We start from the raw sequence: 15,177 nt of genomic DNA on the forward strand, positions 1-15,177 counted from the left end.
GCTCATTAGCCTACTCCACTTGTGATGGCCTATTAAAAGACAGTAGCCTCTGGAGGACTGGCTGTGCTGCATGTCCGAATGCCTTTGTTTTGAACAGTGATGATAGATGGGCTGTGTTTGTGCTGAGCTGGCCACACTTCAGATCCTCTACACCAGGCATTAATGTTATCTTACTGGGGCATTTGGTTGGCTGTATAATACAATATTATGACAGCAATACGTAGCAAAATGAATATTGTCAAATGTAAAAATGAATTTGTACTGCAGACTTCAAATCCAAAGATGTTATCTATTTGGTCTTTTTAACTTTCTTGATATATAGAGTAAAGCATGTCTGTTTCTAGAGTGAAAGGGGATCTCTGGATCTGTCTAGGACTTGCAGGTGTTCAGTCCCTGGGTTTATCTAAGATGGCTGTGTGTGCGTGTGTTATCAGCAGATCTAGATCAGTCCAGACACATTTGCTGGTCCTTCAGGCTCAGTTGCCATAGCAACCCCCTTTATAAGTGAATGTGGATGAGGGATGGAAACCAGATTGCAGATGATACTCTCTGATTGGAAGGTAACCTTTACTTTGCCACCTTCCAGGGATGGCGATGGATAATAGTTGCACAAATAAAAGTGTAATATGTATAATATTAGTAACTATAGATCTGGTGTGTTTATACTTCTTTAGGTTTTCTGTAGAATGTTTGACTGCCTGCAGGGAGCGCCACAGGCGGAGGTAGGTGCATGGAGTGATGACACTGATGTTGGTTAGCATGCCATTTGCGCCCTCCTTCCACCGAGTGGTACTGTTTTGTTTAGGACAACCTTTACCAACCCTATACTGCAAATGTCACCCAGACATCTGCCAGGAGGAACAGAAAAGTAAACACACAGCTCCCTGTATGGCACCGCATGGCAACATGGGGGCTATAGATCCAGTTTGCAGTGTCAGCGCACTTCTGCAGAGACTACATGAGTGCCGTGTCAGTGAGTGTTTGAGTTCTTCTGCAGTGCTAATATGCATGTTTCTATCCACAACTTCTGGGTCGACTTGGCTTAAGCACCGGGCAAACAGCTAATTATGATAATCTTAGCAAATTCTGAACTTTCACTGAACCTACAGGAACAGACGGCAACAAACGTGAACATTTTAAGCATTTTAAAAGCATTTACACAACTTTCTCCCTAAAGTAGTCAGAGTAATCAGTTTTATATACCCTCTTTTGCAATTATAAATTAGCAGACACATTTATATTAACTTGACACTTAATCCATAATTAAAATCCCACATGAATGCGTTGCTCATGGGCCCAGAGCGGTTGTGGGATGCACTACACAGTCGACATGGAGGTGAACACACATCCTGCAGCGTGAGTGTGAGCTGTCACATCACGTCTCTGTCAAAGAGCTGATTGTGGAGCCCAGAAGAACAAAGCAGTGCCTTTGGCATGACTCACTCTGCCATGTTCAGTGTGGAGGGACTCTGTGCTTTGGAGCTGTTAGCTTTGCAGAACTCATAGACAACATTAAAGGGTTCAGATCAGATGTTCAAACGTTTCATTCACAAAAGCACATAAAGAATAAGGATGTCTCATTTTGACTTATTCAGGACAGAGTGAATAGTTTTAAAAAGTGTAAGAATATAATTACACAAAGGAACAGTCAGCTTAGTAAAAACAATATTAAAGTCTCTTGTACATTTTCAAACTATAAAAATATGAATTACAATATGGTGTGAAATATAAAATATGTAAATAATTTTAACAGCAGATAAACAGAGGTCCATAGCACAAAGAGCCATTCAGTGGACGAGGGGTTCTTCTGTGGAGAGGGGTCTGATCGAACGGTCACATCATTCTCATGCATGACCTTTGACCCTGGGACGGTCTGACATCATACATAAGCCTCTGCTGTGACACGTCCCTTCTGTGTTGTACAAAACCAGAAAAGACTAGACAGAAAAGACATGTTGACTGGCTGTTGCCTGGAGGGGTATTTGTGAAGACTGGTTCCCATTGACATTCTTCTTAGGATTTTTTACATGTTTGACTTTTATCTCATATTACATATTACTGTTACTTATATAAGATTTAAGATTTAAATATAAGAAAATATTTCCCTTTTAAGTCAGTAAAACCTCATCAAACTGTAAACTAAAATGTCTTATATATGCAAGAAACTATATCAGTGTGCACCTAGTTATTGTAGACTGTGATTTATTTTTTAACCTTAACCACTATATTTTAGCTCAAACCATTTAGATTTTGTTCTTCTCTCAAACAAAAACACTCTGTTCCACCTTGCAATGTCATGTGGTAATACAGGAAGTGCTCTACTGTGTTTTTTAAACCCCATACACATTAACTGAAATCATTTGGATGATTTCAGCCTTTGAACAAAAGGTAAAAGGAGCTGTTTTCTTGAAACACAAGATCACATCACAAGGTGGAGCAGGCCATTTTGAGCTTTGGAGACATAGATAGACTAATAATAAAGGATTACTCAAACATGTGTGAATGAAACAAAACACAACTCCATATATGATTGTTCAGGGTAATAACATTTATAACATGACAGTGCTCACAGGAGTCAATTTAGCAATAAACGACCTTTAAGTGTCCCATATTTACTGGTGTCAAATTGTACTGTAGGTTGGTATGACGACCTTGTATTATGCGGGAGCCTGTTGTCCAACTAAATGCCAAGTGTAGACACAAACAAAGCATTCACAAAGCCTGCGCTGACTATTTACCATATTCAGAAGCTCACTGACCTACATGTTAGAGTTGGGCAGGCAGAGTGGACAGTGGTGGTCCCTTTTTGAATTGACATTGAAATGGTCAGAAACACACAATGTACTCCATGTTCTGTCTTTGGTATGTGTGTGTATGACGCAACTGATCCAAATCTGACAGGAAGTTTGGCATTCACAAGCATCCCAAAAGAGAATCCACGTCGACTTTATTCATAGAGAAATGTTTGGATGTTGTACACAAAATGACACGGCACTTTAGCATTGGTCGGCATCTGTTTACACTCCATCAAACACAGCACCTGACAGGCCGGGGCTTTGATTGACAGGCATCTGTGGATACTTGCCTTACTGCCAGGTTAAGCTTTTTTGAATGACACAGCTCTGTCTCTGGCTGTCTAGTCATTTTTTGTAGCATTATTCATAGCTAATCCCATTTATACTGTTAGAACACAGTAAGTTTTTGGAACATGATTATATTTACTGCCTCAAAAGCTAAAGAAAATATATTATAATCTATAATTTAATAATATAATTTATAATTCTGTAATTTTGTGCAAACAACTCCATTGTTTTGTCTAAAGAAGTAATTTATTTTATTGTAGGAAGAAATATTTGAAAGAGCACTATGTAACTTTTTGGTTTGCTTGGTTCTGTGGATATGCGTTTGCTCTGCCTGGAATGTTCCACAGTGTTACATTAAACATTTCTATCTTATATTTATTAAATTATAGGTAGTCTTGCAGCTCAAAAATACCTAGAAAAACAAGCATTCCGACTGTGAGTGTTGTTGCCTCTCCACAGATCTGACCTGCAACTTTGTCTGGTTTGGTCTCCATGAAGATAAAGGTTTAATGCCATACTGTGAAACATTCCGAACAAAACAGTAACATGTCCATGAAGAAAAGCATTTGATAAACCTTCCACCAGAAAAGTTACACAATGTACCTTTAAATCTACTCAGTTAGCATTGTGTGTTATAATATTTTTTTGTGTATTATTTGGTTCATTTTATGCAAACAACTATTGTACATTATTTTTCTAATTAAGTCATTTCACTCTCTCTAAGTTCATTATTTTACTGTAGGAAGAAATATGTTAAAGCTACTCAATTAGCAGCCGAAACAATACTGCTCCTCATAGACCCTGGATTAGTGCTCTCAAAACCTTTTAATGGGCAATTACAGCTTACATTAAAAGTACATTCAGCTAATTATAGCCACTAGAGCACAATTAAAGTGCTATAAAACTGAACCCTTTTAACAGAAATAACTTTTAATATAGATAATACAAAATATATTCTTCAGACATTTTATTGAATTACTTATTAATTACTCCATGAAGACATTTTGTTGTGGATACTCATTAGGGCTGGGTAATTAATTGAAATTGTCTAATCGTCATTGTGTGAGAGGTCCACAGCCTTGAGTTTGGACCTTGAAGGAAGAAATAGGGCTGTTGTTGTGTATTGTTGTACATATACATTTTATAAATATGCCTTATTTGGCACGACCAGTCCCTTGCTACTTCCCTTTTTTTTTGCTCTTTATTGTGATGTCTGAGCTACTGTGTCCAAATACTTTCCCTTGTGGATCAATAAAGTCTGTCTAAGTCTAGATGGAGCTTATTAAAATTGTTTATGTTCAAGAAATGAATAATAAAAGTCATCATAAATTTGTATTTTGAAAAGGAAAAATGGAACTGAAATGTTAGAATTTTAATATAAGGAAACAACATTTTGTTTTTTTGCCACAGCCCCAATGGAAATGGTGAGATCTTGTTACTTTTTCTCAAACATACCCATAATTTTGTATAAAAACAGTAGTGAGAGCTTCAGGGGATTTGTTTTGTTAAAAGTTCAGAACAGATGCTCCTCAAGGACAAGACCCAAAAGGTAAAAAACATTGAAGATAACCATGTTTGTAGTATAAAAACGTACTTGTGAAAAAAAAGCGATCAACAAAGGTTCAAGGCACTTTGCTGGAAATATTATAAAGGTCCTTTAGTGGTTTCATAGGGATGGGCCAATGTGTTTCGAAGCAGGTATACCCATAACTCTAATGATAATATACTTTTTAACATAATGCTGAATTTAAAAAAGAGAAAAAGTTAAGTTTTCATACATTTGAGTGTCTTGAGTGTAGATTTTTACCATTCTCTTTTCATCTCTACTACAAGTCTACACTGCTTCCTTTGTCAAAATCAAACCATTGTGTCCCATTTCCATTTTTTTGTGTGAGAGCAGCGTGCCTCAAGCAGGGGGCAGAGGAGGACAGAGTAACCCAGTGTAGAGGAGGACTACTGTGGAAGTATAGGAGCCAGGGGGAGGAGAGGAGGGCATTTGCATGAGAAACTTGTGCTTTGGGCCAATGATCACAGACTACTGGGGGAATGTCAGGACCCAAGCAGGAAGTGACGTGTCAGATTACAGTCTCCTCCCCTCTCTCCCTCTCCTTGGATCACAGCAGTCGGAGCAAGAGACCAGGGGGGGAGCAGTGCAGAAGTAAATGGGCCAAGCAACAGTCTCATACTTGGAGAGTTAGGTCACAGAGCCACGGTAGAATGTGTCCCTCCAACACCAGTCTATGTATTTGAAGGAGACAGGGACAGAGGAGACAAAGCAAGACCACTTTTAAGGATCTATTTTGGAGTTGTTTTCCCAGATTGGACATAGCGGGGGAATTGTCTGGACAGGGCTTGAGCTAAAAGGCCCTGCCCAGAGCTGACTTCCACAGGACAAAATGAACTATCTGGTGAGAAAAATCACTACTTCCCTCTTATTTCCATACTTTATTCCTCTGTCTATCCTGACTTGGGATGGGTTCATAAAAGAGCTGGATGTTTTGGGGGAGAAAGGTCTGACCACCAGGAAAGTTCAACATTTTTGTGTGGATTCCTGCCTTTTGTTGCTCTCAGTAGGGAGTATGTTTGGGTAAAGAATTGATTCCTTAGAATGACATTGCTTTGACTGAGGAATTGGTAGGTGGTTAAGGGCTCTAAGGTTTGGGAATACACATACCTTCAGATGGGAAGTTATTTGTTATCTGGAAGCCTTCTTGATAGCAAAACGTTAACTTGTTCCAGATTCAGATTATACCGCATATCATATTGGTCATAATATAAAAAAATTATCTGAATTTTTTACTTCAATTTTAAAATCTACAGAAATGCAATTCAAGCTGTGATCTTACTTCAATGGTGGCATGACATCAGTGTTTTTATGTCAACACATCCTCTTTGGCAATTTTATATGATAAGTCTACATCATACAGCATTAGTATAAACTGGACTGTCAGTGTGTATCCTTCTGTCATATTTGTCTTTCTTTCTTTTATATTCTTTCTTAACCCCAGTTTTATTAGCATATTTGGTATTTTTGACAAGTAATTTATTTAGACTTGACTAGACTGTAATCTAGACTAATAGTAAGCTTTTTTTAGTCCAATAATTTTCCAATTTTTATGTCTGCCATAGTTTTTAATGCTGTCTTTAACTCTTATATGTAATTTCTGTCATTCATTCTAACTTACTATAGTGTTTACTTACTTCATACCATTATCTTTCTTTCATATTGTTATTGTGAGACTCAGATTTTCACTACCCTGGCTTTTAATCCTGTGGCCTTTTGTTATCGTAACTTTAATGAACAGAATCACACATTATCATGCGGTCTTAATCTTAAAGTTAATCTTAACTTCATAGACAAAATATTGCCTGACTACTTTTTGTATTTTTGAGATGAGACAAATTGTTTTTACCAAATAAAGCTTCCCCCGGGCCAGTACATAGGCATCGTTAAAGAATGTGTACTACCCACTTGAGGATTTTAAACTCTTATAGACATTAGACACAGGCTATTTAAGACATTCCAGTGTGAACCGATCACTACACAGCACGCAGAGGAGGGGGTACGGAGCTGAAAAAAGTGAACGGGGGGGGGAGCTGTGCTGTTGTTTCTGCTGACTCAGAGGAAAGAGGGGAGAAATGAAGTTTTTATTAGCTGTGGTGGGACGACCCGAGTGGAGCAGTGGCCCAGAGGAGAAGGTCTGGGGCAGGTACGAGGTCTGTACAGGGTGGACACTACAGCTGAGAGCCAAACACTGCGTAAGCCTCATTCACAGTAAAGAGCAGCCTGACGTCACTCTGTGCATTGAGGAGAGAGAGGGGTTTTTATAACATGTTACAATTATGGAACCAGAAATGACCATATTTGGTAGAGGGCAGAATTTGAGGAGCATAAAATCTTTGTTTGGTCTGTGGTTTTAGCTTCAGATGCTAATGGAAAGGACATGTTTTAAAGACTTAAAATAATAGATTAAAATCATGTAGCATTATTCATGAAATTTAATAGTATTTTCATTGGACCACAATTTTCCAATGAAAATCAGGTGCTGCCGTTCATAAAAACACTACACAAAATATGCTCAGTAGTCCAGGTTTTGATTAATTCTGGCTTTCAGGTTTTAAACATATCTTGTAGACAATGAAATAGTTCACATTAAGCCTATATTAGCCTAATGGCATCAATTTCTATGCTACAAACTGGCTCAGGGTTCAGAAAAAATGGAGTCCACACATGTTTAAAAAGGGGTACAAGAATAGATATTTATTAAAAACACCTAAAAGTACTGAACTCTTACAGTTGATCAGTACTTTCATTACTGGAAATGGATATGAGATGAGATGTAAAACTGTAAACAGACAGACAAAGGCAAGGCAAGGCAAGGCAAAATGGTTGAATTGTAGAAATACCTTATTTCAAATATTACACTGCAAGTTTATTTTACTTAAAGAAGTATAATCCGTTATTGTTGATATATATAAATTGTGCATATCCCCAAAACTACTTTTTTCAATCAATCTTTCACTATATCTCCCACCTCTGTGTTTAACAAAATATAACAATAGGCAGGATAAACGACTATAAAGAAGTGTTTTACCAGGTCTGTCACACTTCTGTCAAGATGGAAGGATTCATGCATCAATTACATGATACGTTAACTTGCTATGTTTATGAGTCATCACAGCATGGTGCGTGAGGGGTGTCATCATATATATAAGGCATGTTTGGAGCAGCTCTGTAATCTTGGCCCATTGCTCACTGTGAGACGAACAAGCAAAGACCATAAGCTCAATATGCACATACATACTCATCATCAGGGTGTTTGTGTCACATGATCAAAATTATAGAACAAAAGGAACAAGTACACAATAGCACTTACAGAGTTATTACAGTATTCACTCATGTTGGAACAGTTGACTCCACTGCGCCTTGATGTTAAAATCTTTCAAACTTTTTTGTGTGTGCCATTCCCGTGAGATGTTAGAAGATGATCTGGGTTATGTATGTATTTCAGTCTGAGTTCACTGATTTCTGTGATGTTTGTTATGTTAGATAGAAGACAAGAAGCAAATTAAAGAAAAGTCAAAGTGAAAGAGCTGGGTGACCTTTGTGTGTCTTTATACAGTTAATGAACAACTTTTATTGTTTTTACCAAGTGCCAAGTTTTACTCCTGCCAAGAGGTTGGTTTTGGTCTCCATTGATTTATTAGGTTGTGTGTGTGTATAGAAATAGACTATCAAAAAGAATTATTGTGTGTGATACAGTGTGATCAGATGAGAAGATACTAAAGATACTGCTTCTAATAAACCATTGGGACTTAAAGTAAATTAAAATACACTTTTATACAATTATACACTTTAGTATAATTTTTAATTCACACTGCATTATGTAACTTTTTGGTTGGGGGTCCATCACCTGCTTGTTTCTTGTTTCTATGGATATGTCATTGCTCTGCCTGGAATGTTCCACAGTATGACATTAAACAGCTCTACCTTACATTTATTAAATGACCGGTGGTTTATTGCTCAAAAAATACCAAGAAAAACAGGCATTTTGACTGTGCGAGGTTTCCTCTCCACAGACCTGACCTGTAACTTGGTCTGGTTTGGTCTCCATGATAATAGAAAGGTTTAATACCATACAGTGAAACATTCCAGACAAAAATAACATCTCCATGCAGAAAAGCATTTGATAGGCCCTCCACCAGAAAAGTTACACAATGCTTTTAAGTAGTAGTTTAGCCTTAGTTTAGACTGTTTTTCCTCGTGGTTTAGTTGTGACACATTTTGAGAAACACTGGTGTAAATCTTGATTATTATAAGTGATCCTTCAAAAGTGTAATGTCCATTGTCAGTGATTTTAAATAACATATTGCTAGCTCCACAGCGGTGTCTTGTTAAACCTGGAATAGTATCAGTTTCTATTTTAAACCCCTCACTGGTCTCAGGTATATAGCTCTTGTTTATGAGCTCCTCTGTGGGCAGAACTGACTCATTTCTAACAGCGCTGTGTGTCAACAGGTTAGGCAACACCCCCTCCATGTACCAGAGCTCAAGGCTGCGCAGTCTGTCTCTGCTATTGTTCATAACCCCAGGGCAGACATTTTGAACCAGCCAGAAAAAAGCACAGCTTGGCTGCTCAAACATAATACTTATTAATTGGGTTTTAAAAGTCAATGAAACTCAGCTGATGGTGTAATACACTTACAGAACAGTTTTTTCATATTGAGTCATATACATTATTTAGTCTAAAAGTTCTGGTCAAGACAGGAGGGGCTTTCCCAGCTGCTCAGGGTGTGTAATAGGGTACACCCTGCCACAGTGCCAAATAATCTCAGGGTTGACCAATAAGAGGAATTTTTAACAACACGAGTATAGGACCAGACAATACTGTAAATAATTAAACCCAATCCAGAATTTGAGATACATATTAACTATTTTGATTTCTTGTTATGGTCACATTGTGCCTTTGTTTCTTCTAAGTTTGACCAATGATTGGTACTTTTAAGTGTCTTTGACTTGCTCACTGATTATTACTTGGGGAGAGTCCTGGGAAGGTCCCTTGGCTGTATTGTTATTGCATTGATACTGCATACGGCTGTAGGACAGGAGTCTATGGTCCTAATTTACAGGGTGGGGATCCCAGGCTGAGTAATGTGAAGTGCACTCACTACTGTTGCAATGGAGCAGAGTGACGTGCCAGGACAGGGCCGAGGGGGAGGGGGCGGGAGAGGCGAACTGGGGGAGGGACAGGGGAAAATAAGACAAAATCAAAAGCATTAAAAAGATGGTAAGCAGGAAGGAAAAGGCTTTTGGTGTGCAGCTCAGGGCTCTGTCTACTGCTGTCTGTGACCACAGCACAGAGCACTATGTGACACCATCGGAATGTTAGCCGGAGCCCAGAGAGAGGAGAAGCTATGGAATGTCATATGTAGGTCTGTGTGTTTCGGGAAGGGGGTGCAGGCCTGGGCCTGTCCCACCAGAGCCCAGGTTCAGTGGAATGTCTTCCCTCAATGTTTTGTGCCTGTATCCAAGCCAAGCCAAGAGAGTGACCAAAATGAGCAGCAGTCCCACCGGCAGCTCGGCATGTTGATGGGGATGGCTTGATTGTAAATTGTGGTGTTGGGAGCTGGGGCAAGTCTTATTTTTTAAACATTATCATTGCCACTGGTGTATGTTGTGTGCATTTTATCCAACTGTACTAAATTTTTAGAACAATGAAAAGGTGTCACCAGAACATAACCTTCTACATAATATCACTTCCTTGTATTTTCCTCAAGACATTCATGGACTAATACCTTCCATTGTCTCTATCTTTCACTGGAAATAGGTCTTGCTTGAAGTATTTTTGCATTACTGTTATGCACACGTTAGATACGAAACAAAGCAGCTTTAGCAGAACACTTGCTACTTTTGTGAAAGTGGGCCAGACTTATGCAGCTCCTCTTAGCCCAGAGCTCAGAGGGATATGAGCACTGACCTCATATGGCCTAAAGTATCCACTGAGGGGTCCACAGGGGTCCACAGGGGCCGACTACTGCCTGAGTCACCACTGGACTGAGGAGACAATCAATGACAGTGACATGGAGATGGGCACGTTGCTTTCACACGAGAACCGTCACAGACTTTTCTAAACATAGGGCTGAATTACTGAGAAAAGAAGATGCTTGCAATTTTCTGACATGTGATTAGATTTATGTTTTATATGTTTATATTCTCAAACTTTTCTAGTGCACATTTTAAACGTGTCTTCTAGGTGCATTAAAGCAAAGAGAGGACTGAAACATGAACTGCTAAACTTGTACAAGCTCCATGCATTTCAAAACATGTGGGAAGAGGTCTAAACTACAGGGTTAGATGACTTCATTAAATCCCATGGAAACAGCTATTTTGTTGTTTGTGGGGAACTTATATTACATAAATGATTATCCTTTGAGATTTTGTAATTGCGACCATCCAAACTGAATTAATCTTGGTACTCTAATGCTGACTTCTTGTCGATAAATACATAGTACTTTTTATCTTCCATATTGTCAGGCTTTGGTCATCCTTTTCTTCGGGTGAGTCTCCTTAAGATCACATTGGCTAGCTGTCTGCTGTTTTTTCCTTCGGTAGCCAGGCAGACAGAGAGGGATACTGGTTGGAAAAAGTACCACAAATATGCTGGAACATTTGTGTAGTGGCTGCAGTGTGTGGTGATGTGGGGCCGGTGGAGGGGCTGCACCTTGAGAACCAGGGCTCACGTTTAGGGGGAGGGAGGGGCTGTTTGTCCCAGGGGTCACGCAGGAGGCACAGGACAAAGAGCATTAAAGAGCGCACACACATTTACAAAGTGCGCTCCACCAGCTGTTCTCATTACTTCCTCCTCAGTGGACCACTCTCGCCAATGGAAGTACTTTTTGTAGGGGACAATTTCCTAATTGCTAATATGCGCTATTTTATCAGTTAGTTTATCCCTGAAAACAAACCTCAGAATATTAAAAGTTTTTTTTTCAAGTACTCTAAAGTTAAACTCTGTTCTGTTGTGAGATCCAATTGTTGAAACTTGCCAATGATCAGAATGGGGCTTTTTAATCTAGACATAATCCTTTAAAAGCATGTGGTTCAGTTCTGTCTGACTTGATCAAATTAATATTGTAAAAAATAAAAGCTACAATAGAAATCTGTGAGTGAACAATATAATGAAAAACTCAGTGACAAAGTGGGCCTTTGTCCCATTTAAACTCACTTTAATTAGTTTAATTTTACACATTTGTTTATTTCTCCATATTCTACCTGAACTGTTTAATATAGACCCTAGGTTATTTGTTAAATTATCACACACAAATTGTTAATTTAGATTTTTTCAGCCAACCCTATCTCTATTGCTGTACCACTGCAATTTACTACCTACCTATAGAGGCTGTTACATGGTCATTTCTGTAATTCCTATCATGTATCATAATCTCCCATACTGGAGATCAATAATGCTACATACATACAGTATTATTACCTCACTACCTCCAAAGGATTACTGTATATTAAAGCCCTATTGTAATAGATAGACTTAATAATCCCACCACTTAAGGCTTGACGTTAACAGATATATGACCCTTGAAACAGGCGTCTCTGCTCCTCTGTCTGTGCCCCCTGCTGTGGGTCGCTGTAGTCTGGTTGGATGGGCACAGGTCGGTCTCTCCATAGAAACAGCGCAGAGCCAGTGTCCTGACGTCTGCTGCCCACAAACGTCATCAGTCTTTTCACTTCACTGCTCCAGTAACTTAGTCTGGACTCCTGTAAAAGTTGTCTGACTGAGAACAATTGTGTCTGCTTGGCTGTGCCAGTACAAATATATTGCTGGGTGACATCACAGTGTTCCTTTTAGGCTGCTGTGATTAAGTGAGGGGTGGGGAGCAGAGATGAACCAATACACATACTCATATTGAATATCTGTGCCGATACTGAAAAAAATTGCTGGATCTGGTATCAGTTCCATGATATTGGTTCAGCCGATATTCTTGTTGGGCCTTTTATTGGATGTAAAAAGACTATTAAAGGCTTGAGTGTCTCATAATGTTGAACTTTTATTTATACAAAGCTATTCAGTAGTAGTAGCCTGATTCATTAGTTGATTTCACTTCATAGAAACCGTCTGACCTCTCAGCATTAGAATTCGTTCGCTTGACGGTAGGCGGGTAGATTTTTTTAATTTAACCAATTGCTGCTATTTTGGTCGTAACCTATGTAATGCGTTGTTCCGACTTTAAATCCTCGATCTCAGGAATTGTTGTCAACACAGAATGTATGGCTCTTTGCTGATTGGCTGGCGCCCGAACTCACACTTCCGAGGTTTCTGCAAACTGTCTAGTGTATTCCGATTCCTGACCTAGTTCCTGGACAGAAATGAAATTGAGTGGAGGCACTATGTGGCACCAGCCAGACTAGTTCAGTAGTGATTTAAAGGATAAATAACAGTATAACACAATTGGATCTCTTGTGTAATAAGTTAACTGTGGTTTATGGAAATAAGTGCCATTTTCTGTCCCTACAATGGTATCCTTTAATATCGGGTATCAGCAGATTTTTTAAGTCAAAGTAGCAATATAGTAGAGTAGTATAGATAATTGTAAATATAATATGTAGATTTAAACATGTGGATTTGGTCTCCATTTAGCGATAATTGATATGCTGAGAACGGCTTTAACTGTTTATCTCCATGATACAAGCAAGTGATGCCAAAATGCCAAATTACAGGTCATATCTGTGGAGAGGTGGCCCTGCTCTCAGTAAGAACAGGTTTTTGTTTTTTTTAGCAACGAAAACACCTGTAAGTGAATAATTGCTAGATACATACGTTGAATGCTATACTGTAGAACCCCAAGTAAAGAAATATTTCCAAGGAGACAAGCAGATTATAAGCCTCTTTCAGAAGGGTTAGACAGAGCACCTTTAAATGTAAATCTGTATTGTTTGTAGGTGTTCTCTTGTGAATTGCATTGTATACTATTAATGAGATCTTAGACTAAATAGAAACTCAACAGAAAGCTACAAAAATGTCATGCAAAAATAATATGAACATCTACAACATACACAAGGCTCTGCACAGACTCTTATGAAGAATTTAGTGAACAGCCATGAACGAGCCAAGCAAGAGGAGACATGCTCTGAACAGTGGAGCTTTGTGATCACTGGCCTCTGTCCACGTGTGCTACCTTTCCTAATAAAAGGGTTGGTCAATTTGAGAACCACTACAACTCACTAAAGACAAGCCTGTAATTACTGCCCTACTAGGACATTCTTTATAAACATGGAGATTTTATGTTTTCCCTGTCTAATGTGTGAATTGAGTAAAAAAAAGCCTTATTGTACACTGTTTCAAATGATTAATATAGCAATATTTCAGCATTCTTATCCCTAGTTTTTGCATTTTACACACTGTAAATATAGCATGTGTTTAATTTAAAGGGCCCATATTACATTATTTTTTAATCTATGTTACAATGTTGTTTCCTCTTCACAAACAGACCTGGAGTTGTGTTTTGTTTCACTCACACAAGTTTAACACACAAACCCTTTTCTCAAACAGAAAACATTTTGTTCCACCTTATGATGTCATGTGGTAATATAGGAAGTGCTCCACTGTGTTTTTAAACTCCATACATCTTCACTAGAGTCATTTGAGTCATTTCAACCCTGGAAAAGGTAAATGATAGCTGTTAACTTGAAAACTACCACAGCATGGCATCGCAAGATAGAACACAGCATTTAATAAAGCACAGACTGATAATAAAGCATTACTCAAACTTGTGTGAATGAAACAAAACACAACTCCAGGTATGTTTTTGAGGAGGTATTATAAAATAAGTAACAGCTACCAGGAGTCAGTTTTAGTTTTATAATATAGGACCTTTAATTTCAAAATGCAATGTAATGCCTGTGTAACTGTACATGTCAAGTCTCTAATTCTTCATAATTAATTGTTTTTCAGAGGCACATTTAAAGAGGGCTCTACTTTACCTGTGGGCATAAGGTCACTCTCTGGCCCAAATTCCTGCCATACCAGCGTTGTCCAAAATGCCCTCCAAGAGCGAAGTGTCTTTGATGGAAATTAGATTAGCACATTACATCAGAGGATTGATATTTTTACCCTCAATTTTACATTCAATGTCACACACACACATTTGTATGGGCTACGGACAGTGTTGGGAAGTAGCTGAATTCATGTACCATATTGAGTAATTGTATTCTGGTAGTTACTTTTTCTATTTGTTGGTATTCAGAATGTAGTAAATTTCTTAAAATGTAAGGAATACATGGCGGTACATGATCACACAATTTAGGCTTCAAACTGCAAAGAATCAGTGAGAAAAATAGAAAACTGCTTTAGTGATGCATGCAAGTGTGATTTTTCTGTCTCTGATCAGCGATAAATAAATACATAACAAACAGTGAAACAAATATAAAGTTGTTTCAATCCTATGTCGCATGCTTACACTATAATTTCAGTGCAGCTCTGCGTGAAAGTATTCTAAGTATTCAGAGCACAGTACTCTGCTTAGACCATGTACCAAAATGCCTTACAAAATACATTCAAATGCAGTTTTCAGTATTCTGTAA

The 15,177-nt window shown here is 38.4% G+C and overlaps 1 protein-coding gene across 2 annotated transcripts in view; it reads left to right on the forward strand.

Annotated features, from left to right (window-relative positions):
- bcar1 (BCAR1 scaffold protein, Cas family member) overlaps positions 1 to 15,177 on the forward strand; it is a 63,164-nt gene that overhangs the window by 27,457 nt on the left and 20,530 nt on the right. The window contains exon 1 of one of the 2 annotated variants that reach the window (XM_055155153.1): positions 5,216 to 5,491. The exons of the other annotated variant lie outside the window; for it this stretch is intronic. Coding sequence (XP_055011128.1) covers positions 5,480 to 5,491 — 12 coding nt within the window. The 5' untranslated portion in view covers positions 5,216 to 5,479. Of the gene's footprint in view, positions 1 to 5,215; positions 5,492 to 15,177 lie in introns of those variants that run through there. 2 annotated transcript variants of the gene reach the window in all.

The sequence above is a fragment of the Boleophthalmus pectinirostris genome, unplaced genomic scaffold (genome assembly GCF_026225935.1).
Source record: "Boleophthalmus pectinirostris isolate CB_2022bp ecotype Guang Dong unplaced genomic scaffold, ASM2622593v1 HiC_scaffold_2, whole genome shotgun sequence".
NCBI lineage: Eukaryota > Metazoa > Chordata > Actinopteri > Gobiiformes > Gobiidae > Boleophthalmus > Boleophthalmus pectinirostris.